Source organism: Nilaparvata lugens, chromosome 13 (genome assembly GCF_014356525.2).
Source record: "Nilaparvata lugens isolate BPH chromosome 13, ASM1435652v1, whole genome shotgun sequence".
In the NCBI taxonomy this organism is placed as follows: domain Eukaryota; kingdom Metazoa; phylum Arthropoda; class Insecta; order Hemiptera; family Delphacidae; genus Nilaparvata; species Nilaparvata lugens.
The window spans coordinates 19327809-19354647 of NC_052516.1; the positions used below are offsets into that span (position 1 = coordinate 19327809).

The 26839-nt window shown below is 33.5% G+C and overlaps 1 protein-coding gene and 1 long non-coding RNA gene across 3 annotated transcripts; both read left to right on the forward strand.

The window, feature by feature from the left end:
- The first annotated feature begins 1832 nt into the window (after positions 1–1832).
- Positions 1833–26839, forward strand: LOC111050711. Of its 2 annotated transcripts, none has more exons than XM_039440004.1 (6): positions 1833–1987; positions 3755–3836; positions 4819–4849; positions 23194–23304; positions 24600–24693; positions 26612–26839. In XM_039440004.1, the coding sequence occupies exons 2-6, from the start codon at positions 3786–3788 to the stop codon at positions 26646–26648; spliced, it is 324 nt and encodes a 107-aa protein (XP_039295938.1). In that variant the 5' UTR covers positions 1833–1987; positions 3755–3785; the 3' UTR covers positions 26649–26839. The 2 variants fall into 2 exon arrangements, with proteins under 2 accessions (XP_039295938.1, XP_022192754.2); XM_022337062.2 differs by lacking the exons at positions 23194–23304; positions 24600–24693; positions 26612–26839 and adding exons at positions 5656–5766; positions 6525–6612; positions 8278–8491.
- On the forward strand, positions 14861–15895 carry LOC120354044. Its single transcript, XR_005572795.1, has 2 exons — positions 14861–15013; positions 15814–15895. It is a non-coding gene; the product is annotated as an uncharacterized LOC120354044 (long non-coding RNA).

Here is a 26839-nt window from a genome sequence, read left to right on the forward strand (position 1 = left end):
TCGATGAATCCCCATCCTAGTCAGATCACCCTCCACATCCTGCAGCCACCTTCTCCTGGGTCTCCCTCTTCTTCTTACGCAAGATATTTCAATAACTGTGAGATATTCCAGAAAAATGTAGCCTACTAAATTGTGCACATTTTTGAATGATATTTTAATAGACATTTAGATATTTCAATAACCATTGAGATACCCAAAAAATGTAGCCTACTAAATTGTGCACATTTTTTTTAATATCTCAATAGCTAGTGAAGATATTAACATGAAACCGGTTCCAAGAAAAGTATTGTGTTTAAACAAATAAGTTCTATGTAAAAACTTGGGTGAATTCAGCTTCTACACAAAGTGAGTTAGGAAGCTGCCGGAGAAAAATCTTCAAATAATGCTATGAAATTTGAAAGAATGCTGAAATATGCTCACAACTCATCTATGATGAAGCCAGGAGTAAGTCACTTTGGATTTGGATGAAACTAGGGGTAAATTTAGTATTTAGTAATGATTTTCTATGTCAAATACTTGATGGTTTTAGTTACTATTTAGGCTAGAGGGTGAGTTATGAAGCTTAAAATAAAAACTCTCTTGAAAATGTTCTTAGTGGAGTGCTGGCACTACTTCCGTAAACAAAGCCATAGTGCTTTCGTGTGACGTCAGCATAGGTAGGGCTCCTACACCAATAGAAACACAAGTTGATATAGAACAGCTGAAATCAAATGATTGTTATTGGTGTAGGAGCCCTACCTGTGCTGACGTCACACAAATGCGCTATGGCTTTGTTTACGTAGGTAGTGGTGCTGGAGCCAAGTGACGCTTTACGGTCACCCATCCTCTCATGATCAAAACGCTTGCTACTTCAAAAAAACTGGTGATCAAAATAAATTACCTTCCTGTAATTGAATTACTTGAAATCTAGGATAAAATAGTACAGTAGTTGGTAATTTTTTATCTCATCATTAATGCCAATTTGTAGCTTTCAAGTGACTAGAAGACTAGATTATAAGGGAACGCGCCAACTAATAAGCTCCCCGACAGTAAAGCTCCTTTAAAAACAGGATAGATCAGGATTAAACGCGCCCTATACACTATAATATTCATATGCTATCTTTTTTCTATTATATAACTCTATCAAGCATGCTTATACTTTTACAATAGGTACCCTACTCGCTTGTGATCAAAATACAATTCTAATAACTGTATTACAAATGACTAAATGAAAATAATTAGGTGTCATGGACTCTTATTAATTCTCACGAGCTGTTCCAGTTGGATCTTCAAAAATATTCCAGAACATTTTTGTTTAAAATATCTTAAGTATTTATTTTGTACATAAAAAATATTCTTCTGGATTGTTCCCGAACATTTTTGTTTATAATACATTTTCTACATCAAAGAAAATTCTTCTGAAATATTCCAGAACATTTTTGTTTATAATACATATCTTATTTATTTTCTACGTAATGAAATATTATTCAAAATTTATTATATTACGGTATGTAAAAGAGTATTTTCAATTTTTATTCCGCGTAATAAGAGCACCTTTTGAAAAATGGAATTCTCCATATTTGACAATAATCAACAAACTTGGATGTATAATTAAAAACACTTGATCTAATATTACTTTTGTATCTTTTAGTGACGTATATTCTAGTTCTGCGTCATTTTCAGTATTTGAACATTTTTTACGTGCTCAACTCATTAACACTTGTAACACATTACAGCCTAAATCAACATTTTTCCTTCAATTAACCTTCGAAATAGGATCTCTCTGAATATTTGCACAATTGTCACTAGATATTGCGTCAACTTGCATTGTTTATGATTAGTATAAATGTCAGATTCCAATAGCAAGACAGCATAGCGAAAAACTTACCAAGGAAGTAAGGAATTACTCCAGGAATTACTGCAAAGTTATTCTGTCAGAGTATTTGTTGGACGTTCCATCCACTTTCGCTTGCTGGAACAGATAATTGTTCAAGACTTCCAATTGCATGTAAGTTTTATAACATTTTTTTTATCATAAAATCAATGTATATAAAAGCGAAATTGCACTGGTTCATTCACTCACTCACGCACTCACCACTCTCTCATTCACTCACTCACTCATTCATAATCAACAGAACTGGAAATCTTTTAGACCAAATACGTTCAAATTTGGCATGTATATGTTCAGTTGGCCATCTATAAGAGACCGACTATAAGAAAGAATTTGGAAAACGTCCAAAGATACGCCCAAAATCTGCGTTTTCTCTGCTATTTGACAAAAAATGTTCAAATTTGGTACACAGGCACAGCTGAGGTATGAAAATGTTGTATTGGAAACGTTTTGAAAAAACGCCTTAGTTCCGCCCAACATCGGTGGTTTTTGGCATTTTACCGCATTTTCTAGGCCTCCTCAAGAACTAATTGACAGATCATGTTCGAATTCGATACGGGAGTTGAGCAAGGGTCTGGAAATTTTGTCTTAAAGAGGTCATCAGAAATATGCCAAAGATACTGACGAAAGGACTCTGAAATTATGCCAAAACATACGCCCAGAATCTGTGTTCTTCTGCTTATTCAATAACAGATTGATAGAAAACTTTTAAACTAGGTAGGCCTACTGAGGTTTAGCTGGGGTCTAGCAATTTGGCGATGAGAGGATTCCAAAATTACGCCAAAGATACGCCCTATATAAAAGGCGCTTATTTACAGCGTTTTCCAAGCGTTCCCCAGAGTTTTTCTGCGTTTTCTCAGTTTTTCTAAGAACTGAATGAGACAAAATGTTTAAATTTGGTACAAAAGTTTAGCTGGGGTACAGGCACTGTTTTCTTTAGAGGAGTTCACGCCGAAGATACGCCCAAAATTAGCGGGTTTTCAGCGTTTACCAGTAGTATTTGTCTGCGTTTTCTCATCTCTACCAAAAACTAATTCACAAAAAAGTTCAAATTTGGGGAAACCGGTTCTTCTGGGGTGCTCAAAAATGTTCTATTGAAGGGCTTTAAAATAACGCCAAAACCTACACCCAAAACCTCCGTTTTTTGCTATTTTAATAACAGATTGACAGTAAACGTTTAATTCTGTACAATACCAGTACGCATTTTTGTTGAATTCAACATTCGATTATTGTTATTCGGTAATGTACTTGTCATTAAATGAAGATTTATTTTAAACGTTCAATCTTGGTTCAGTGGTTTAGCTAGGGCCTAGAAATTTTTCGATGAGAGGACTTCAATATTCCGTCAAAGAATTGTACGGTACGCTCAAAATTGGCAGTTTTCTAAATATTTCAGCTTTTTCATTATATATTAAGACACAAATTGTTGAATTTTCTTACACAGTCCTCCTAATAGTTTTTGGGTTTTGAGTGGGCCTAAGTTTTTCCAGGGTTCTCAGAAACATATAAGATTGAAAGTGTGAACACTAAAGTGTATAAAGGTTTAGCTTAATTGGAGGGTTTCTTTTCATAAGTTTTTCATTGAGTTCTTAATGCATTTTTCTACATTTATCAAGAGTCAATTCATACTTTTAAGAGGGTTGGTAATTTACGTATCAATAAATAATAATAACTAAAAATCAAAGTACCGGTATCCTTTCTCCTACTGTGTTATTTCTCACAACATGTTTCAACTTATGTCATTTTCGAGTGAGAAAGGGTAGGCAAACCTTTTATTTTTAATTTTTTAATAGATGTCAATATTATTCTAACATGCATAATATAATTCCATGATTCTATTTAAATATTTCTACAAGTGATTAATTTACTTATATTTTCATTTAGCATTCGTCATATTCTTGATCCTCTTTACAAAATGAAATCTGTCTACGGATTAATGCTTTTGATGATTTGGGCTGGATTGGAGGTGAGATTCATCACATACATTAAAAACTTTCCAACACTAGACTATTAAGACTACTTCAGTTTTGATATAATTTTTCTTGTTTCTCCAATGAAGCATGAAAATCATCAATGATTGAAGATCTAGGCAAAGACCATACTAGGCGTTCTCTTAGGCGCCTACCCAATTAGCCAATCGGATAGCTTCCTGCCCTGCCGACTCTGAAATGCCTAAAAAAACGCCTACTATGGTTTTGCACTAATTTTCAGAAAAATCATTCAATGTTGCTGACAATATTTTCATGGTTTGATGTGAATGTTATATTTTTTTCATAGAATAAATTGAAAAAAAATATTTATATAAAATAAAACATTAGGCATTACCTATATATTAAAACTTATAATTGAGTCTATAGAAAGTAGTAATTTCAAAACCGCTCAGTGTGGGCTACCTAAGAGTTAATGAACTACAAATAAAATTCTAAAAATTAGAGTTCAGGTCTGATCCTGAACTATTATCTGAACTATTTAATAAATAAATAAATAAAGGTACGAGGTGTATACAATTTTATGGCTACAATGAAACATGTGTACCGTACGGATCTCTTGAATCATAAATCATAACTCTACAGTGAGATTCAAGTTATAAAGTCAGCACCTGATTGAAATTGGTTTGCTATTATCCTTGTCTGTCATTATTAAATCATGAAAAGATACATTTTCTTGGTAAAGATGAATATAGGCCTGATTTATTTGATACCTATGTAATTTATTATTACTACCAAGAATCAATAATATATTATAATATTATATATCAGATTATCAGATATATCGGGATGAAATAAATGAATCACAGTTATTCACTATAGAAAGCGGTGGAAAAAGATAGTGGCATCTATGTCGACCTATATCATTTTCATTTACTTTCTATCTATGTGAATGTTACTATAACGTATTATAGCATAACTCTTTTAGTAAATTTTTATGTTTTATTATCTTCTCCACAGATAACTGAAGTAGTATCAACGGGAAAATTTGGTAGAGTATTCAGCATTTATTTACACATATTTAATGTTGCACAAATCATATATTATGATTTACCTTTTTTAATACACACCGCTATTATATCTAACAATTATTGGTCTCAGGATAATATAGGCTGAATGATAAATTTTAACATTGAAATATAACTATTTTGAGTATAATAGTTTTTATTAAAAATCATCAGAGTCTGTAAGATAGAGACCAAAATTTCTCCCTCCTCTGTTATTCGGCTTGCAAAATTTAAAGTATTATAAAGACAACGTTAGTAGATATTCTGTCTACTAACTTTGTTATAAAGGCACCTACAGTATTTCAGAATAGTTTACAGCATTGAAAATGAAGAGATTTCAGGGAGGGAGTTCAGTAATTTTAAGCTTTATCCACTTATCATGATAATGTTATGTATATAACCACTGGAGTATTAAGAGGTGATGTCTTTCAAATGAGAATAATTTATGTTAAATAAGATGGATACGTTGATTAAGGTACCTAAATAAGATGTTTCAGATGTGGTTGATTTTTTGATAACCCCAACACAATCATTTTTTGCAGGGGTACCCTATATTTCTGCACCACATAGTACACTTCAAAGCTTGTCTATTTTCTTGTGTGAATGATAATCTATTTCGTAATTTTTATAAATTATTTTGTAAACGAAGTATAATATTTATTATTCACTGTCTGTCTTTTTTGTCAATGTAATACCGTAATTTAGTTCACTATGTTTATGGTTATACTATAATTGTATAGGCCTATTGTTGTGTAAAGAAATGAAACTTTATTCTATTCTATTTCTATAGATTTTGAAGTATTCGATGTGAACGGTGACAAGAAACTTGATCAGAGCGATTTGAAAGATTTGAGAAGCTTTGGAAAATTCCAAGCGCAATTCACGACTGAAGCAGAAATGAGTAAGTATACCTACATTTCAGTATTAATTGGGCTGAAGAGAAAAGATCCCTAGCTTTTCGGTGCGGGGGTGGGAGGAGTCAGAAAGAAACCAGCTGCTCATGCATTATTATTGCTGTATTCCTAATTATGAAAATTACAGCATTCTCATTCTAGATGGATGACTCATTAGATGGATACAACTACAGTGAAGATATTCAGTAGAATCCTTCTACTTTGTGATACAACTAAGCTGGATGATCAAATGTTATTGCTATGCGTAGTATAATGAGGTGCACGTTATAATGGCAATGGAGAAAGATAGGAGAACAGCGCTACCTTCTCCACAACAACTGAACACAAATAATTTCCACACTTTATTATACTTATTATAATTAATTGACTTAATAGCCTTAGAGATATTCAAGTTTCCATACCAAAGTTTCAGAAAGCTACAGCCTGTTTCTTGAGTTTTTTGTTTTCAAATACCAAAAAATAATCCGTTTTTGAACTATATTTTCAACGACACCACAGTATAATTGAACTGTAGTGTCGTTGAAAATAGTTCAAAAACGGATTATTACTTGTAGTTTGTCATGGATAGTGAAATAGATAAGCAAAAAAGTTTTATACTGTATTCCGATTCCCGTAGCGAAGCACAAACATGAAAATATTTATGTTCATGCTAATTAAACATTAAATTAAATATAACTATTCTATTCTAACTTTTATCAAGGTTTTGTTTTATTATTTAACATGAATGATTTTGAATTTCTTTCAGGCGCAATAATAGATGTATTAAACAAGGCTCTGAGTGGAAAGACTTCTATATCCTCCAGTGACTGGAATAGTGCAACTATCCAACACGAGTAAGTTATCCAATAATAAAATATCAGGATCAAATAAGTTAGTCACCGCGGTACCGTCCATTATAATTAATTCATTCAATGAAATTATATTGATATTCACAACCATAAACTGTTAGAATTTCTGGTTGAATGGGAAGCATTCATGTTAGTATTTATACGGAATTGTGACAGTTTGAATGGGGCGAATTCCACTATGCATTTATATAGATTGGTTATTTAATTAGGTACCTAGGGCCTTATTCTAAAAAAATATAGAATTCTAGGTGATTCATATTTTTCCAATAAACAAAATATCGGGACATAGCAATTTAGTTGTTTTTTATTCTTAGTTAATTAATAATAATAAGTATTATTTTATTAGATAATTAATCTATTTGATTATTAAATAGGTTACTCTACCGAAATCTCCAATTAAAATAACATATACCGATACGTACAGAGCAAACCCAGTCGGATTTTGTTTTTGCAGTCAAAGCTCTAAATTTCTCAGTGGACAATAAGAACTATTTATGAAATTCATGATGAGTGTTGGTACATATGTTTAATGTTACGGTACTGTATCTAAACATGTTGTAGCCACTGTGAAATTCACTTCAAAATTACAGAGAGGTAAACTGGGAAGCATCAAGATGGATTCCTACATCATATCAGTTTGCTTTCCATTTCTAATATTTTCTTTTTAAGCTCAGTCAGTCAAAAGTACCTATGCGCAAGGGCCTGGGTTAAATCAAAGACTGAACAATATTACTCTTGCAAAAATTTCTCCACAGAATAGTATGGCCTTTCAAGCAACAGCCTCTCTAACAATCTTCTGAATTTTCAGAGAAAGTCCGCCAGAACTATACAATAATGTAGTTTCCCCAAAATGAATCCGGCTAACGAGCGAAGAAAATTCATCTCGTCTGAGAGTCCGTAGGCCTATATAGTTGAGGCCTTAGAGAAGGCTGTGGTTTATAACTGCGAGAGGTCTAGTGTTCACAGAACATTAGACAAGATGGGTTTTGGGTTCAATTAGTTTACTGTATATTGTAATAGGGTATTTAAAAATAGGAATATATTGGGGTTATATTTATTTATTTTATTTATATTATGTATGGTATTGAGCTGGTATTATAGTAACCATTTATAATGGGGGGAATCGCTTGGCTTGCGAGAGGTTAAATTGATCTAACTCTATAACTCATGAGAAAAGGAACTATAATTTGAAAGAATAAACAAAACAGATAATATATTGGAGAACTGAATAATCGATTTAATTCAATTGGAAACTCAAAGTTAACTACAATACAATATTAAGAATACATTTTAAATAAACAATAGAATAAAAATCTCAGGATTTGCCATCAATAAAAAAAAATCTATGAATTATATATATATTAATAAAATTGATAATATAAGTAATTTACTGAACCAGGAAAATGGTGTCACGGAACAGAGGGGTAGAGCCGGGCCTGATTATCTGCTGTAGATAGTTCCAGGTCCCGTCCTCGTAACCGACTGCCAAGAGGCACACTGTACATTTTCAGTCAAATTCTACTTGTCATGAATTTTCACCGTCGTCGACACTTTTAACTTTTAAACAATAGATGCTCTCGGATTGTGAAAATTCATGTCAAATAATCGGATACATTACAATATATTGTTTAATTTGATTTTTGTTCACAGTTACGAAGCGAAAATCAGTGCTTGACATGCCTCAACGCTAAACATCTTATAGTCAATATTGATATCACGCAGTTTTTGCAGAATAGAATTATTATTTTCTGAGTTATTAAAATTTTGTCTTTTCAATTCAAGTGTGTGTATAATTTGCAGTCAAGTTGTGTTGCTACCATGCTGTTTTAGCTAAATAAAACTATTATCCTCTGTGCATTTAAAATTTGTTTTCATTTCTCATATACCATCTCTAAAAATGTATAATTCTTATATCGACACCAATATTTTTGGCAGGATGGATTGATCCTTTTGGATCAACTCTTCGTGTTCAGCCTGACAGAGACTGACCTTTAACTGTCAGCATTTCTAATGAATCACGTCAATATGCTCCCATTCAACAAATGCTGACAGTTTGAAGTGAATCTCTCTGCAGTAGACTTTCCATTAGGTACAATGAACAATAAATTAATTGAATTTAAAATCACCATAGTCCATGGTTACTGTACGTCATCACCATAGTCCCTTCAATAGTGTAATAGTATAATGCTATGTAATTTGTGACTATACTATATAATATATAATTTAATGTGAGATTGACATTAAAATGTAAGCAGAATGAGAAGCTTTGCTATTTTTTAGAAAGAAATAGGCACAGTTTGAATAGAATCTCACTATTCATATACCGTAAGGTATTTGTTGAATAATCGTTGGTTCACTTGAGAGTGTTAGCAATAAATGTATAACTGGGCTACCTGAAATGATAGGTAGAGCTAGCAATTCGTCTGCACTGTAATCCGTACAAAATTAATTCTGACTTGGGAGGGACATGCGCAGCAGAGGAGGCATACAGAGGTGGGGATACAACAGCGGTGAAGTTACCGCTTTGAACCTATGCCACATTAAAGCTCAATAATACTCCGTACAAAATATCTTTTGACTTTGAGGAATATGCGGTGCAGAGAAATGGAGGGAGATCAGCCAATTACTGTGATGGATACAGTCATAGGTAGAAGCACTGTTGCCAATTTGTCGATTAGACTCAGTCGACTGAAGGCTTTCAGATAGAGAAAACTCTGTAAGTTTAACATGAGCGCTTGAATACTCACTAGAAATTGGATAATGCTGGCCGGTTCAGAACGGTAACATCCCTACCTCTGTATACCTTCTCTGTTGTGCATGTCCCTCCCAAGTCACAAGTAATTTTGTACAAATTATAGTGGATAGGCCTACATTATAATATTATTCATATATGATACCTTATCTAATTCTTGATTGATGCTTTATTCTTAACAAAACATCTCAAATAATATGAGCATATTGACATTTTCAAGTCGAAACCTATAACCTCCTTTACCTTTAAAACCAAATTAAAAATAAAAATTTGCGTGGGTTTATTGTTATTGTTATTTTTGAAGGGATGGATTCAAGGATCCAAAGGTTCAAAGAACCCCACACGTCAAATGGAGCTTATTGTGTACCCAAGTAATTTAGTTGGGATGGGCGAACCAATACCTTCGTACTTTACAAGAGTTTTTCCCTATTCATCACCTGGTTGCTTGCAGCCAAACAGAGCACTTCTCCTTGCAATCAAGTCTCTCGCAATCAAGTGTGATATTATGCTAGGCAGTCTCTTCAGACTGATTGGTCCTCGTGCCATACCGGTACATGATTTCCACTCCTGGCCTTGTTTGTAGGTCATTCCGTAGAGAAAGGGGTCGCCAAATCGCTTCTGGGGCTCCTGGCCAACCTCGAATCAGCCTCCTGACCCACATTTGTGCCTGGACTTTCACCCATCTTTGGTCTCTTGGGTTTTTTCTTTTTGCCCCTCCGAAACTTTGCAGGGTTAAAAGCCTTACCACTCCCAAGAAGTTTTCCCTTCCTTCAGCAGTGATGAGGTTTGGTCCCTCCACCGGCATACTCGTGACCTACGTGAATTCCACTTCTGGCCTTTTTTGTAGGTCCTTCCGCTGAGGGAGGGGTCGCCAAACTGCCTCTAGGGCGCCTGGCGATCAACGATCTATATATACTAACTGGATAGCGAACTGCATGCTGAAAGAACCGGTCCGGCTGGGCTGAGCGCCCTCCCCACCTCAAAGGGACAAGAAAGGCACAGCGCTGGAAGGCACCCTTGCTTTTCTATTGCACTATCAAACCCTTCCTGACAAAAATTCGCTCTATATTCTCAATAATCTTACTTATTGATAAAAAGGGAACTTTATAGACACACAAAGCATGTAAAAACAAAATTTGTAATATTCTGAATAAATAATTATAGCCTATTTATTTATTAAGCAATAATTAAACACATCATATAATATTTTGTGTTTGCAGTACATATATGTAGCATGTAATCTACAAAACAATGAAATTTTAATAATTTCACAATGAATATAAAATTGAATCTATCTAGTACAATCTACCTAATCAATTATTATATATAATATATATTATATATATTGCAAATTGATAATCTAATTGGATCTATCCAATTCAATCTAACTAATCAATAATCATATATAATGCAAACTATATTCTGTATTGCACAATTATGTAATTTATTGTACAAATATTGCACAGTATTTAATCTACCTAATACATAATAACAATATTTACAATGAAATCCATACGATTACAATGAGAAGCAAACATTATTTTTTATCTTATAAACTCTAAATTTATCTAATATATCATCACAATATTTACAATAAAATCCAAACAAAATCAAACATTATTGAATAGAATAAGTTTAGTTAACTTCCGTCACAGCCCTGATCTATCTATGATAATTTTATTTGTTTTTTCCCCTTGCCAAATGATGGTCTATAATCTTCAGGTCTTGTTAGATTTACCCGGTGGTTGTTCTCACCATTATCATCATTAGGCCTACTGAAATGACTTTTGAATAGGGAATTTTCAAAATGCATACAACTTCTCAATATGATATTATTCAGTAGTTTACAGTTTGGAAGTGTATTACTGTAAACAAACTTGACAATTTTCAATACATCTTTGCTTGGCCTGACAAGTTTGCCATTTGATATGTAGTCAGTGAGTTCTGTGAAGTAGCAATTTAGTTTATCATTCGATAATGAGTCAATACACTCTTGGCACTTTAGAACTCAATACAATTTTAGACTGAATAATAAGCTATAAATACAAAGTATATAAAACTTTGACTGATTACATGTGGTTAGAAGGCAGTTAATTTATATGGGCAGCAAGTTCATAAATGTATTCCTATATAATCTGGAAAATAAAATTAGTTATTATTAAACAATCTATGACTGGATAATAGACAACTATTTCTTTTCAATAGCTAAAATAAAGTATTAACAGAATATACTCGATATAAAACAATGATAGTAGAATAATAAGAATGAATAGTAATAATAATATGAAACAGTCTCCGGCTGGCAGTAGGCTACTCGTGCGCCCCTTTGTGGAGGGGATGACTGAAAAGGCGCCGGACCGTTTCTCGGCTGGCAAAGCCTACTCTGTTCGCTATCCAGTTAGTATATATAGATCGTTGCTGGCGATTGGCCAACCATGACTCAGCCTCTTGACCCACATTTGTGACTGAAGTTTCACCCACCTCTGGTCTCTTTTGGGTTTTTCTTTTGTCCTTCCAAAGAAAATTTGCAGGGTCAAAAGCCTCACCTCTCCCAAGAAGTTTTGCCTGAATGGCCGCCCTTCTTTGACCAGTGATGAGGTTTGGTCTTCCCACCGCAAACTGCTCGGTTGCTCTATTGCATCCTCAGGCATTTCTGCAGATTCTTGCTTTTCTGGACTTCTGAGAAACTTATCCTCCCTTCCCAGTTGGGATGGTTTGATTTGAGCTTAAGTCATCCATGACGTGATCAGTGGAAGCCTTCTCAATGTTGGTTGCCTCTACATAAGAGTGCAATGGGACGTTCTGTGTTCCTAAAGCACCCATTTCGGATTGAAGAACCTGCCCTGATGAGGCAGATCATGATGGGTTTGAAAGCAAGGCGTTGCCTTGGGGTTTGGTTTCTGTTCATGTAGTTCCCACGAACAGCTAGGGAAGTGGAGTCAACCCAGACAGAGCCGCGCATGTCCAGGCAAGGCTAAATACCACAGGAGGGTGCCTGGCATTCTGCAGGCACCGTTGGAAACACCTTATAAAAGCACCACCCATAAGCATGGTCCACATCACACACCTAGGGTTGACCTAAGTAGAAGTTAGAATATGGCCAAGGAAGGCCGACATATAGAAAAAGAAAGAAAGAATGGCACAGAGTCAAGTCAATGGAAAAGTGCCTTTCTAGAAATGAAAAGTTCCAAAGCATACTATTAAGAAGGAGGAGAAGGGTTTCGGAAGAAGGGCTTTGGAAAGGGGTTTCCTTTCAGTCGCCTCCTACAACAAGCAGGGATACTGTGGGTGTATTCTGGTTCTCAACAGTTTCTTGAACACGATGTTCGATTCAAAGCTCCCCCAACCCACAGGGGGCTGCGTGGGTGTATCTGACTACGCCCTGTGTATCAGCATGCAACGTAAACACGATGCTGTGAGAATGTAAAAACTGAATGGCAAACGTCCCACTTGTTTGAGTTAGTCTGGAACAGGCTCTCGCAGATCTGTGGCACTCCCCATTCAACCACTACTTCCGTAAACATGATGTTTAAGGAGGTGGTGATTCAACTCACGAAATTGGAGAATTATTACAGTTAGTGCTATCGTAGATCTTCACATTACAAGAACAAAAATTTCACATTTGCTAAAAACCAAAAGTATTATTACATTTAGTTGAAACTAAATGAACTTTGAACCAGTTGCATTTTGGTATAATCTAAGCTAATTTTTAAATAAGATTCTACTCATATTCAGAACAAATAATTGGCAACATATTGATGCCAACAAATAATTATTTAGATATTTCAATACTATACTTACTACTGTACTTTCTTAGCACTAGGAGCCCTTGGTGGGCCTTGGCCTCCTCCGTCACACACCTCCAGTCGTTCCGGTCATTCGCCATCCATAAATCTCCTTCCTATTCAGATGACCCTTCACATCCTGCAGCCACCTTCTCCTGGGTCCTCCTCTTCTTACGCTAGATATTTCAATAACTATATGAGATATAAAAAAATACAGTCTACTAAATTGTGCACATTTTTTTAAATCTCCCAATAGCTAGTGAAGATATGAACTTGAATCCGGTTCTAAGGAAAGTATAGTGTTCAAACAAAGAAGCTCTATGGAAAAACTTGAATGGATTCACCTTCTTAACAAAATTACTTATTACTATTTTATTCTTATATAATTTTAAATTGGAAAAACACTCACATTCTTTGGTGTGGCGACGCGTTTCGTGCTGGTGTTGCACATTCTAAAGCCAAACAGAAACTGAGAATGTGCAACACCAGCACGAAACGCGTCGCCACACCAAAGAATGTGAGTGTTTTTTCACTTTAAAGTTATATAAGAATACAATATAGTAATAATTTCAGTGAAAACAAGATGGATAACCAACAACGAAAACTAGTTAGTTAGGTAGTTAGTTAGGTGAAAAGTCTTCAAATGTTATGAAATTTGATATAGTGCTAAAATTTGCTCAAAAATCATTCATGATGGAGCCAGTAGGAGTAAATCACTTCGAATTAGGTTGAAACTAGGTGTAAATTTAGTATTTAGACAAGATTATCTGTGTCGAATACTTGACGGATTTAGTTACTATATGCTAGAGGGTGAGTTATGAATATGAAAATTCTCTTAGTGGACTGCTCGCAAAACGCTATTGGACTGCCCAAAACGCTCGCTACTTAAAAAAACTGGTGATCAAAATAAATAACCTTTCTGTAATAAATGATAAGGTACATGAAATGTAGGATAAAATATCTCAACAATAGTTGGTGACTTTTTATCTCATCATTAATAATAATTTCTAGCTTTCAAGTTACTAGAAGACTAGACTATAAAAATTATTACCATAGGAAAAGATAGGCATAAATAGCTTTTGATCAGGATTAAACGCGCCCTATACAATGAGATTTAATCATGTGCTATCTTTTCTCTATGATATTTCTCTATCGAGCATACTTATATTTTTACAATACCGGTACGCTACTCTCTTGTATTCAATTATAGAAAGTATTACAAATGATTAAATAAAATAAAAATAATCAGGTGTAATGGACTATTATCAGTTCTCATGAGCTATTCCAGTTGGATCTTTAAAAATGTTCCAGAAAATTGACGTTTAAAATATCTTATCCATTTTCTACATAAGAAAATATTCTTCGAAATCTATTATATTATGTAAAAGAGTATTTTCAATTTTATTTATTTCGTGTTAAGAGCACCATTTGAAAAAGAATTTAATTCTCCATATTTGACAATAATCAACAAACTTGGATAGATAATTAAAAACACTTGATAAAATATTACTTATGTATCTTTTAGTGACGTATATTCTAGTTCTGCGTTATTTTCAATAATTGAAATATTTTTTAACGTTCTCAACTCATTAACACTTGTATCACATTACAGCCTAAATCAACATTTTTCCTGCAATTAATCTTTGAAATAGGATCACTCTGAATATTTGCACAATTGTTATTAGATATTGCGTCAAATTGCATTGTTTATGATTAGTATAAATGTCAGATTCCAATAGCGAGACAGCATAGCGAAAAACTAACCAAGGAATTACTGCAAAGTTATTCTGTCAGAGTATTGGACTTTCGCTTGCTGGAACAGAGAATTGGTCAAGACTTCCAATTGCATGTAAGTTTTATAGCATTTTTTTATCATAAAAAATCATACATAATTGATGCTATAAATAAAATTCAAAATTTATAAGTGCCCTTTTTAAATTATTTAGTCACGACATGTTCCGACTCAAAATATAGTGACTAAATAATTTAAAAAGGGTGCTTATTATATATTTCGATTTTTATTTATATTCAAAAGTGGCCCTAAGGAAAAAACATAATTGATGCTGTATATCGATTATTCAGAATTTTCACTTAATTATTTTTATTTTATTTATAATGATAATACCTACATTAATTCAATATTCACTTTCTTGGTGAGGACTGCTCCTATTTACATACCGTAATAAATAAAAATCAAAGTGCCCTTTCTTCTACGATGTTTTTTCTCACATCATGTTTCAACTTATAATGTTATTTTCAAGTGAGAAAAGGGTAGGCCATAACCTTTGATTATTAATTCTTATATTAATGATTCAATATTATTTTAACATAATTCAATGATTCTTATTACTAAACGTCCTATGCAATTAAATGCTGTAAATCACCCCGAAGACTTCTGTTACTGCAAATATTGACAACAGGATAAACAGCTAGATGGAAGCTCGAATTATTATTATTAGAATTATTATTTGCAGTAGCAGAAGTGTTTGAGGTGATTCACAGCATTTAATTGGGACTTTCGTTTAATAATTATTAGCGTATTCATTGATTAGCATTTGAGCAAATGCAACTTCCAATTTATTTTCATTTGTTCAATGATTCTATTTAAATATTTTTGCATGTGATTAACTTACTTATATTTTCATTCAGCATTCGTCATATTCTTGATCCTCATTGCAAAATGAAATCTGTCTACGGATTAATGCTTTTGATGATTTGGGCTGGATTGGAGGTGAGATTTATCACATACACATTAAAAACTTTCAACTCTAGACTATTAAGACTACTTTCAGTTTTGATATAATTTTTTATCATTTTTCCAATGAAACATGAAAATCATCAATGATTAAAGATCTAGGGAGAGACCATACTAGGCGTTTTCTCTGGCGCCTACTCAATTAGCCAATCGAATAGCTTCCTGCCCTGCCGACTCTGAAAACGTCTAATATGGTTTCGTCCTAATTTTCCGAACAAAATCATTTAATGTTGCTGACAATATTTTCAAGGTTTGATGTGAATGTTAAATTTCCTGCATTGAAATTTTAAAAAAATCCTTAACATTTGGCATCAACTATATAATAACTTATATTAATTGCGTCTATAGTACGTAGTAATTACAAAACCGCTCAGTGTACCTAAGTTTTCAACCCCCTGTGGGTTGGGGGAGCTTTGAGTCGAACATCGCACTCAAGAATGTGTTGAAAACCAGAATTCACTCACAGTATCCCTGCTTGTCGTAGGAGGCGACTAAAAGGGACCCCAAGGCTACTCCAGAAGTTGCCTTGCCTTCAAACCCACGGGATCTGCCCCATCAGGGCAGTTTCGGAGGGGCAGGAAGAAAAACCCAAGAGACCAGAGATGGGTGAAACTCTAGGCACAAATGTAGGTCAACCCACGGGATCTGCCCCATCAGGGCAGTTTCGGAGGGGCAGGAAGAAAAACCCAAGAGACCAGAGATGGGTGAAACTCTAGGCACAAATGTAGGTCAACCCACGGGATCTGCCCCATCAGGGCAGTTTCGGAGGGGCAGGAAGAAAAACCCAAGAGACCAGAGATGGGTGAAACTCTAGGCACAAATGTAGGTCAAGAGGCTGAGTCGAGGGTGATCGGGTGCCCTAGAGGCGATTTGGCAACCCCTCCTTCAGCGTAAGGACTTTCAAAGAAGGTTAGGAGTGGAACTCACGTAGGTCACGAGGACTAATCAGTCTGAAGAGACTGCCAAGTATATCGCACTGGATTGCGATGTTAGCATAGGGACAAACTCCTGGTTCTTGCAAAGGACACAGGCATTGATTTGCCTAACTAACATACTACTTGGGAACACAATAAGCTTCGGTTGACGTGTGGGGTTCTTTGAACCTTTGGATCCTTGAATCCGTCCCTTCAAAAATAATAATAGTTCCTAAGTTAATGGCATCAAATAAAATTCCAAAGATATAAGCTTCAACAGGTTATGGGCCCAGGCTGGATCTTTCGTGTGCAAGTAAAAAAAACTTTTTTAACCTAAATACTCTCGTGCAAGACAACAATGGAAGTTCGGAGATTCAACTCTAAAATAGTAATACCGGTGAAGTGATTGAACTCTAGTAAAAACATTAAAAGTAAAAGTAAAATACCCAAAAGTAAAATCAGGTAAGGCAATCGAGTTCAAAGTAAAAATGGCTGGTTCCAGTGATTCGGACTTGGGTATGGTTGGAAAGCTATCCAACGATGAAGACTTTCAAATGTGGAAATTTAAAATTAAAATTTTGTTCGACTCTCAAGGACTTAGTGATATTGTTAATGGAAAAGAATTAAAACCAAACGACCCTAGTAAAGAAAAAGAACTTTCTATTTTCAATTTGAAGGACGCTAAAGCCAAGAAAATAATAATAACTACAATTGACTCAAAACCTTTGAATCACATTTTGAACTGTGAAACTTCATGTGAAATGTTTAAAAAACTGTGTCAAATCTACGAACGTGATGAAAAACAACAGAAATTTTCTCTAATGCAGGACTTTTTCAATTTTACACTAGAGGCTAATGAAGACATTGCTAGTTTCATCAGCCGTCTGGAAAATTTGACCCATAAATTGAAATCTGTTGGACACGAAATCGATGACGAGATGGTTATTGGCAAAATATTCAGCTCCCTGCCCAGGAAATACACCCACTTTCAAACTTCGTGGGAAGCAACCGCAATTTGTGACAGAAATCTCACAAACCTAACCTCCCGGTTGGTGAATGAAGAACGCAGACTATCTACTGATAAAGGTGATTCTGTGCAACCAGTGGTATTCAAAACATCGGAAATCCAGTGCTACAGATGCAAAAATTATGGACATATTTCCCGTGAATGCAGAAATAAAATGAAACAGAAAAGTGGTCTATTCTGTAGTATTTGCAAGAAGAATAATCATGAAGACAAAGACTGTTACTTTCGTAAAAAACAGAATGATAAGAAGAAGAACCAAGTATCCTTTTTAACTACTAATTCTAATGTAAAATACTATGACACTTTCGTAATTGACTCAGGGTCTACTTCACATATGGTAAAATCTAAATCACTATTTGATAGTTCCATTCCAATTAGTTGTAAAGTAGGAGTAGCCAAGGAAAATGAATCAATGTTTGCTCTTGAGGTAGGAAACATCAAATCAGACAAATGCAACTTAAATAATGTTTTATATGTTCCAGAACTTTCTAAAAATTTGTTATCTGTAAGTGCTATCACTGAGAACGATGGTAAGGTCTTATTTAGTGGAAATAGGGTTGAGGTGTTGAAAGACAATGAAGTCATTATGGAAGGCATAAAAAATTCGAATGGTTTGTTTGAAGTTGACTTGAAAATGCATAATTCAAATTCAGTCCATCATGTAATGACTAGCACTATTTCACCCAAGTCTAATGAGTCTAATGAAGTAGAATTATGGCATAGGAAGCTAGGCCACCTTGGTGTAGATAACATGAAAAAGCTCATAAATCTTAGTGAGGGAATGAATATTAAAACTAAAATTGATGACTTTTCCAAAAACCCATGTGAAATATGCTTGTCTGCTCGCCAAACAAGGCAACCTTTTAAAACAGTCAGGGAAGGGCAACAAGACCCCTTGAAATAGTACATACTGATGTTTGTGGGCCTATTACCCCGGTAAGTTGGGACAATAAAAGATACATGGTTACTTTTCTAGATGATTTCACACATTTTGTCATGGTATTTCTTATTCAAAATAAAAGTGAGGTATTTGATATAATGAAACAATTTGTAGCTGAAGTAGAGGCAAAATGGCATTCTAAAATTTCAAAATTTCGGTGTGATAATGGTGGGGAATATTCTAGTAATAAAATCAAGGATTGGTGTCAAAATAGAGGGATTTTCATGGATTTCACCATTCCATACACTCCAGAATTAAATGGAAAGGCAGAAAGAATCAATAGGACATTGCTAGAAAAGGTTAGGGCACTTTTGTTTGATTCAGGATTGAAAAAGGAAATGTGGGGTGAGGCTGTAAGGACAGCAGCTTATATTGTTAATAGAAGCCCAACATGTACTCTTGATTGTACTCCAGCTGAAAAGTGGTACGGTAAAAAACCAGATCTATCAAGACTACAGATTTTTGGAAGTATAGCATACAGTCATGTTGCAGGTAATCTTAAGAAACTTGACAGTAGAACCAAGAAGCTAACGTTTGTAGGATATTTGCAAAATGGTTATCGGTTGTGGGATGCTGATAAGAGGAAAATAATTGTTTCTAGGGATGTAATTTTTTCAAATGTTGAGCAATCTAACCAAGGTGAAAAGTATTCTGACCCCAAAGTATTCAAGATAAATCAAGGCTTTGACATTGAGGGAATCGCAAAAGGTAATGATCCAAACAATGTATTTGAAGAAATTGAAAATGATGGAGTACAAGAAACTGAAATAAATGAAGTTGAAGAAATTGAAAATAATGAAGTAGAAGAAACTGATACAAGTGAAGCTGAGGGTATTGAGATTGAAACAAATGATATTGAAGATGGAATCAATGAAGTAGAAGTAAATGAAGAAAGTGGAGAAGAAATGATGGATGAAAATAATGAAATAAGAGGGAGAGAGAAAAGAGTGATTAAAAAACCAGTGTGGTTGAAAGACTATGAAACCAGTTATCTTAGTCTACAAGTAGATGAGCCTCTTACATTTTCTGAAGCTATGAAATCAAACAATTCTGTAAAGTGGTTGGAGGCAGTAAAAACTGAACTAAATGCTTTGAAAGAGAATAATACTTGGACAGAGGTAGATACTGTACCAGAAAACAAAGAAATTATTGATAGCAAATGGGTATTTAAAATTAAAAATGATGAGAAGGGTAACATTCAGTACAAGGCTAGATTAGTTGCTAGGGGGTTTCAACAAAAGGATAGCATAGATTTAAATGACATTTATGCCCCTGTGGCCAAATTGCCAACTTTTCGGATTTTCATGAGTGTTGCAAATAAATTAGGGTTTCCTGTATATCAGATGGATGTAAAAAATGCTTTCCTTAATGGTGATATCAAAGAAGACGTTTATATGTCATTACCAGAGGGAGTAGAAGGATTTAGGAATAAGGTTTGTAAACTTAAGAAGTCAATTTATGGTCTGAAGAAATCTCCAAAAGATTGGAATTCTAAATTTGATTCTGTAATGAAAATGAACAATTTTACTAGGTCTAAAAATGATTATTGCTTGTATTCTAAAATTGTGGAGGGTAAAAAGGTATTTCTATTATTGTATGTAGATGACATACTTATTTTTGGTTCAGATGAGAATGATGTTTCAAGATTGAAATCAGTCTTACAAGAAAATTTCAAGATGAAAGACTTGGGCTTAGTTTCTAATTTCTTGGGAATTAATGTCAAACAAGATATTGAGAAGGGGGTAACTGTTATTAGTCAGAAGGAGTATCTCAAACATGTATTGGAAAAGTTCAACATGCAGGATTGTAAGCCAATGGACACTCCCATGGATAAAAATTTCAACTTTGAATTATTGACTAGAGATAAGTCAGAGTCTGTAGAAATAGAAAAGAAATGTCGTAGACTAATTGGTTGTCTTATGTATGCTGTTGTAGGATCTAGACCTGATTTGTGTTGTACTGTATCTTTCTTGAGTCGATTCCAAAGTTGTGCCAGTGAAATGTTGTATAAAAATTTAAAACGTGTATTGAGATATGTAAAATGTACTTTAGATTTAGAGCTAGTATATAAGAGAGAATTGAATGATGATATGATTGTAGGCTATGTAGATGCAAACTGGGGTGGTGATTTAGAGAGAAGATCAACCTCAGGTTATTGCTTCAAGGTTTTTGGTAATACTATTTCTTGGTGTACCAAGAAGCAACAGAGTGTTTCATTATCTAGCACAGAAGCTGAGTATGTTGCTTTGAGCCAAGCTGCAAGCGAGGCTTGTTGGATAAAAGGAATTTTAATTGATTTTTGTGTTGTTGAAAATAAGAAAACTTGTATTTTGTTGTTTGAAGACAATCAGTCTGCTATCAAAATAGCTCATAATCCTGAGCATCATAAAAAAATGAAACATGTAGATATAAGGTATCATTTTGTAAGAGAGAAAATTTCTGAAGGTGTTATTCAAGTTGAGTATTTAAAATCCTCAGATCAGATTGCTGACATTTTCACAAAACCCTTGGGAAAGGAACTTTTTGTCAAGTTTAGAAATAATATTTTTTAATAATTAAGATGTTTTGAACTATGTTATTTTTCCTATAACTTACTTTGTTTTTTGTTTGATAATTTTTTTGGGTTATTTCATTGAGGGGGTGTGTTATTTGACAATGAAATAGACTAAATAATAATATGTGTGATTGGCAAGGCACTGGTGACTCTGTACTGTACTCTGTCTCTGTGAAGTGTGTGTAACATGCCTTAAGTAAAACGTTTGAGTTCAATGTATTGGTTTGACTTTAAAGTAAAAATAAAATCAGTAATAATGTTCAAATAATCGTAATACTTTATTTCTTGCGGAAAACATTTGTACAAAATGCATAGCATCGTCATAAAATAAACATGATAAATACAACGTATTTACATCCAAAGAAATAAAAATTCAAAACACAAGCATACAAACAGACAAAATACCCTAAAATTAGAAACTCCTCTTTCCTATATGGACATATTTGAATTAAAATAATTTTTATGGCTCTCTTAAAATTATTCACATCTAGCTCTTTTAAATGTTCAGGAAGCTTATTATAAGCTCTTATACCAAACTCCTTGAAGCAGTTCAATGTATTTGCATAATTGCACTGGTTAACTCTAAGAAATTCAGAATTTCTAGTGTAATGGTTGTGAACGTTGCTATTTACAGAAATAATTGCTAAATTAGTTCTTACATACATAATACACTCAAGAATGTAAATAGCTGGTACAGTCAGAATTTTGAATTTTTTGAATAAATCTACACAATGAAACCGACTATTCACATTAGCAATGACCCTTACTGCCCGTTTTTGTAACACAAATATTTTTTTTACATTCGTATCATTACCCCAGGCAACCACACCATAATACATATGAGAATGAAGATAAGCAAAACACACTGAAATTGAAACACTCTTATCAACAATGAACTTCAATCTATTTAACATAAAAATTCCCTTCGACAGTTTGCCACATAATATTTTGATGTGTAAGTCCCATTTTAAATTGCTTTGAACGGCTATTGTTCTCAGGATATGGCTCGATAATAAATTTTAACATTAAAATAAAACTATTTTGAGTCTAATAGTTTTTATTTGCATTAAAAATCATTAGTCTGTAAGATAGAGACCAGACATTTTTCCTCTTCTGTTATTCGGCTTGCAAAATTTAAAGTAGGCCTACTATGAAGATACAGTAGCCTATTTCAAAATAGTTTACAGCATTGTAGATGGAGGGATTTCAGTTCAATAATTTTGAACTTTATCCACTTATCATAATGTTTTGTTGTACATAATATATTGAAATATTAAGAGGTGAATGACTTTCAAATTAATAAGAATAAGATGTTTAATAAGATGAATACGTTGAATAAGGTGAATAAGATGTTTCAAATGTTATGTAGTGGATTATTCAGATAACCCTAAAAAAATCTTAATTGCAAGGGCTCCTACCCTATATATTTCTGCATCACATATAGTACACTTCAAAGCTTGTCAGTTTCCTTTTGTAAATGAAACGTTTTGTTGATATTTATTTATTCACAATGAAGACAATGGTTTCCCCCCAACATATTTTATTATCAAATAAATTTCATATTGAATAAATATTTTTTTATATTTTCATTATCATTGGATTACATGGATTATAAATTTTAATCATTTGCTTGATGAATATATATTTTATTATGCTGATTGATGTACATTACAATGTGATTGTTATGAATTATTTTGTAAATGAAGTTTAATTTCTTATTCACTGTCTTTTTTTGTCAATTTAATACCGTAATTAAGTTTACTATGTTTATCGTTATACTATTGTAAAGGCCTATTGTTGTGTAAAGAAATGAAACTTTATTCTATTCTATTTCCATAGATTTTGAAGTATTCGATGTAAACGATGACAAGATACTTGATATGATGGATTTGGGTGGTTTGAGTAGCTTTACAAAATTCAACAATCAATTCAAGACTCCTCATGAAAGAAGTAAGTACCTACATTTCAGTATTAATTGGACTGAAGAAAAGATCCCTAGTTTCTCGGTGCGGGGGTGAGAGGAGTTAGAATGAAGCAAACTGCTTATGCTTGACTGCTGTATTCCTAATTATGAAAATTACAGCATGCTCATGCTGGTTGGTTGACTCATTAGATGGATACAACTAGAGATCCCCTGGGTTGAAGAACTCGCTCATGAACTGTTGTATTGAGCTCTGAGATCCGCAACTTGTAATTATACAGAGTTGGTGAGAATTATTATGGAAACAGCTAGATATATCTTTCACAAGAGTATGATATTACAGTAGTAGGTTCCATTGGAATCCTTTACCAATTGAAAGAAAAAACTTTCTGTCGCTTCAAAACTTTTGTCCGCCATCTAGGATACGTCATATGGATCGTCATATGAAAAAAGGAGGAGGAAGAATACCTATCCAACTAAGGTTTCCCATGTGATATAAAGATGGTTGAGGGTATAAAAGAAAGGAATGAAGAGTGAAGAGGAGCAAAAAAGGAAAGAATGGAATAAAAAGGAGAATAAGATAGGAAAAATAGAGAAAAATTATAGCAGAATTCGTAAGCGAGTCCACTTCTAACAAATATGTTGATTGATTTTTAAAATTTATTAGTTCAGTTTCTCTACTAATCTTAGAATCTGTGAGAAAGTGATCCAGGCGGATAAGGTTTATTATTTTATTACTTATACATCAATAACTCTGTTTCCTTAAACATTCAATATTGGTGTGATATGTGACATATCTATTTGCAGTGGGCCTTATATGATCATTACTGACAATTGAGTTTAAAGTGCAAGGGAAATACGATTCATATTTTATCAAGTATTCAATTACAGTTTTTATATAGGCTACACACAGTGTCCCACGAAGAGGTTTATACGTTGACTCCACACAATCCAAACACGAATGATTGCCACACATTATAAGTATTATAGGCCTAAATTGACTTGAACAAACTCTATTTGTATGATATTACTGTGAACAAATAAATTGATTATTACTATTATAAATTGACTCAATAATCATAGCCTTGAGAACATTCAAGTTTCCGTACCACAGTTTTAGAAAGCTACAGCCTGTTTCTTGAGTTTTTTGTTTATAAATATCTACAAAAATAATGTTTTATACTGTAGCCTATTTCGATTATCGTAATGGAGCACAAACATGAAAATATTCATGTTCATGCTAATTAAACATAACTATTCTATTGTGACGTTCATCAAGGTTTTGTTTTATTATTTAACATGAAAAATTTTGAATTTCTTTCAGCCGCAATATTAGAGGTATTAAAATCGGTTCTGGATTCAAGATCTATAAACTCCAATGAATGGGAAAGTAGTTATAAAGCAATTATCATATCCAAGTAAGTTATCCAATAATAAAATATCGGGATCAAATAAGTTAGTACCGCTCATCATAATTAATTCATTCAATGAAATTATATTGATATTCACTACCATAAACTGTCAGAATTTCTGGTTGAATGGGAAGCATTCATGTTAGTATTTATAAGGAATGCTGACAGTCTGAATGGAGGCAATCTCACTATACATTTGTATAGATTGGTTATTTAATTAGGTGCCAAGGCCCTAATTCTATTAAAATATCGAATTCTAGGTGATTCATATCTATATATAAATATAAAAATGAATGTCTGTTTGTGTGTTTGTTCCCTATAGACTTAAAAACTACTTGCCAGAACGGCATGAAACTTTGGGAGTATGATGTGTGAATATTGATGATGGTTTTTGACCAGGAATTTTAATAGGGGGGCTAATAACAATTGTTTATCAATCCACTTTACAGACCTATGTTTTCAAAATTGTCGGCCGAGCGGCTACCGAAGAATGGAAATATGATCATGATTGAAGATCATGTTGTGATACTGTATGGTATTAATACGGTAGTTTGGAGTTGAAGTTTAGCTGCGATTGGTACCAGCTGTAGATAATAATTCCTTAGAAGACCTTTACAAATAATTATTACCCCCCTATCATTGAGAAACTGGAAAATGTTTGAAAAGAATGGTTCACCTCATGAAAGAGAGTTGTTCATATTGCAATAATCAATTATTGAAGAATATGACAGAATAATTTTTTGTCAATTTAGCTTAGCTTTATTCATCCCAAAATGGAAGATGGAAAAAATATGAAATTATGTGTATTCAACGTATATCGCATATTTCCTGGACAATCAACATTATTTTATGAACGAATTTAATTCATCTTTGAAACACTGATTTAACTTATCTTTTTATTTCAATTCAACACTTCACTGATATTACTACTTAGCCTACTAATAAATTGATTGAGAAGAATATGTTTTCGGAATAATAAATGCTGCATGAGTGAGCACATAGGAAGTCTGTATTTGGATGTAAATGAAAATATAAATTGTCAGATAAATTTCATGATTCAACAAATAAAGTCAAGTGTCACATGATATACATTGACTTTTTGGCGGTACGGAGTTCGCCGGGCAAGCTAGTTTTTCCTATAAAAAAATACCGAGACATAGCAAATTATTTGTTTTTATTCTTAGTTGATTAATAATAATAATTATTATTTTATCAGTTGATTAATTTATTAAATAAGTTACTCTACCAAAATCTCCAATTAAAATAACATATACCGGTACGTACAGAACTAACACAGTCAGATTCTGTTTTTGCAGTCAAAGCTCTGAATTTCTCAGTGGACAATATAAGAACTATTTATGAAATTCATGATGAGAGTTGATAGGTAAATGTATGATTATAGTGTTACGGTACTGTATCTAAACATGTTGTAGCCACTGTGAAATTCACTTCAAAATTCCAGACTGGTAAACTGGGAAGCATCAAGATGGATTCCTACATCATATCAGTTTTCTTTACGTTTCTGATATTTTCTTTTTAACTTTTCTTTTTTATATTTTCTTTTAAACTCAGTCAGTCAAAAGTACCTATGTGCAAGTTCCTGGGTTGAATCAAAGACTGAACAATATTACTCTTAATAAAATTTCTCCACAGAATAGTATGGCCTTTCAAGCAACAGCCTCTTTAAAAATCCTTTGAATTTTCATAAGTCTGCAAGAACTAGAATGTAGTTTCCCAAAAATGAATCCGGCTAACGAGCAAAGAAAATTCAACTCGACTGAGAGTCCGTATATAGTTGGGGCTTCAGAGGAGGCTGTGGTTTATAACTGCGTGAGGTCTACTGTTCACAGAACTACTGGGAAAGATGGGTTTTGGGTTCAATTAGTTTACTGTATATATTGTTTAATTTAATTATTATTTACAGATACAATGAGAAAATCAATGCTGAACATGACCGCTAAACATCTAAAAAGTCAATATAGATTTATATATAATATAGATATCATGCAGTTTTTGCAGAATAAAATTATTATTTTCTGAGTTATTAAAATTTTGTCTTTTCAATTCAAGTGTGTGTATAATTTGCAGTCATGTTGTATTGCTATCATGCTGTTTTAGCAGAATAAAATTATTATCCTCTGAGCATTTAAAA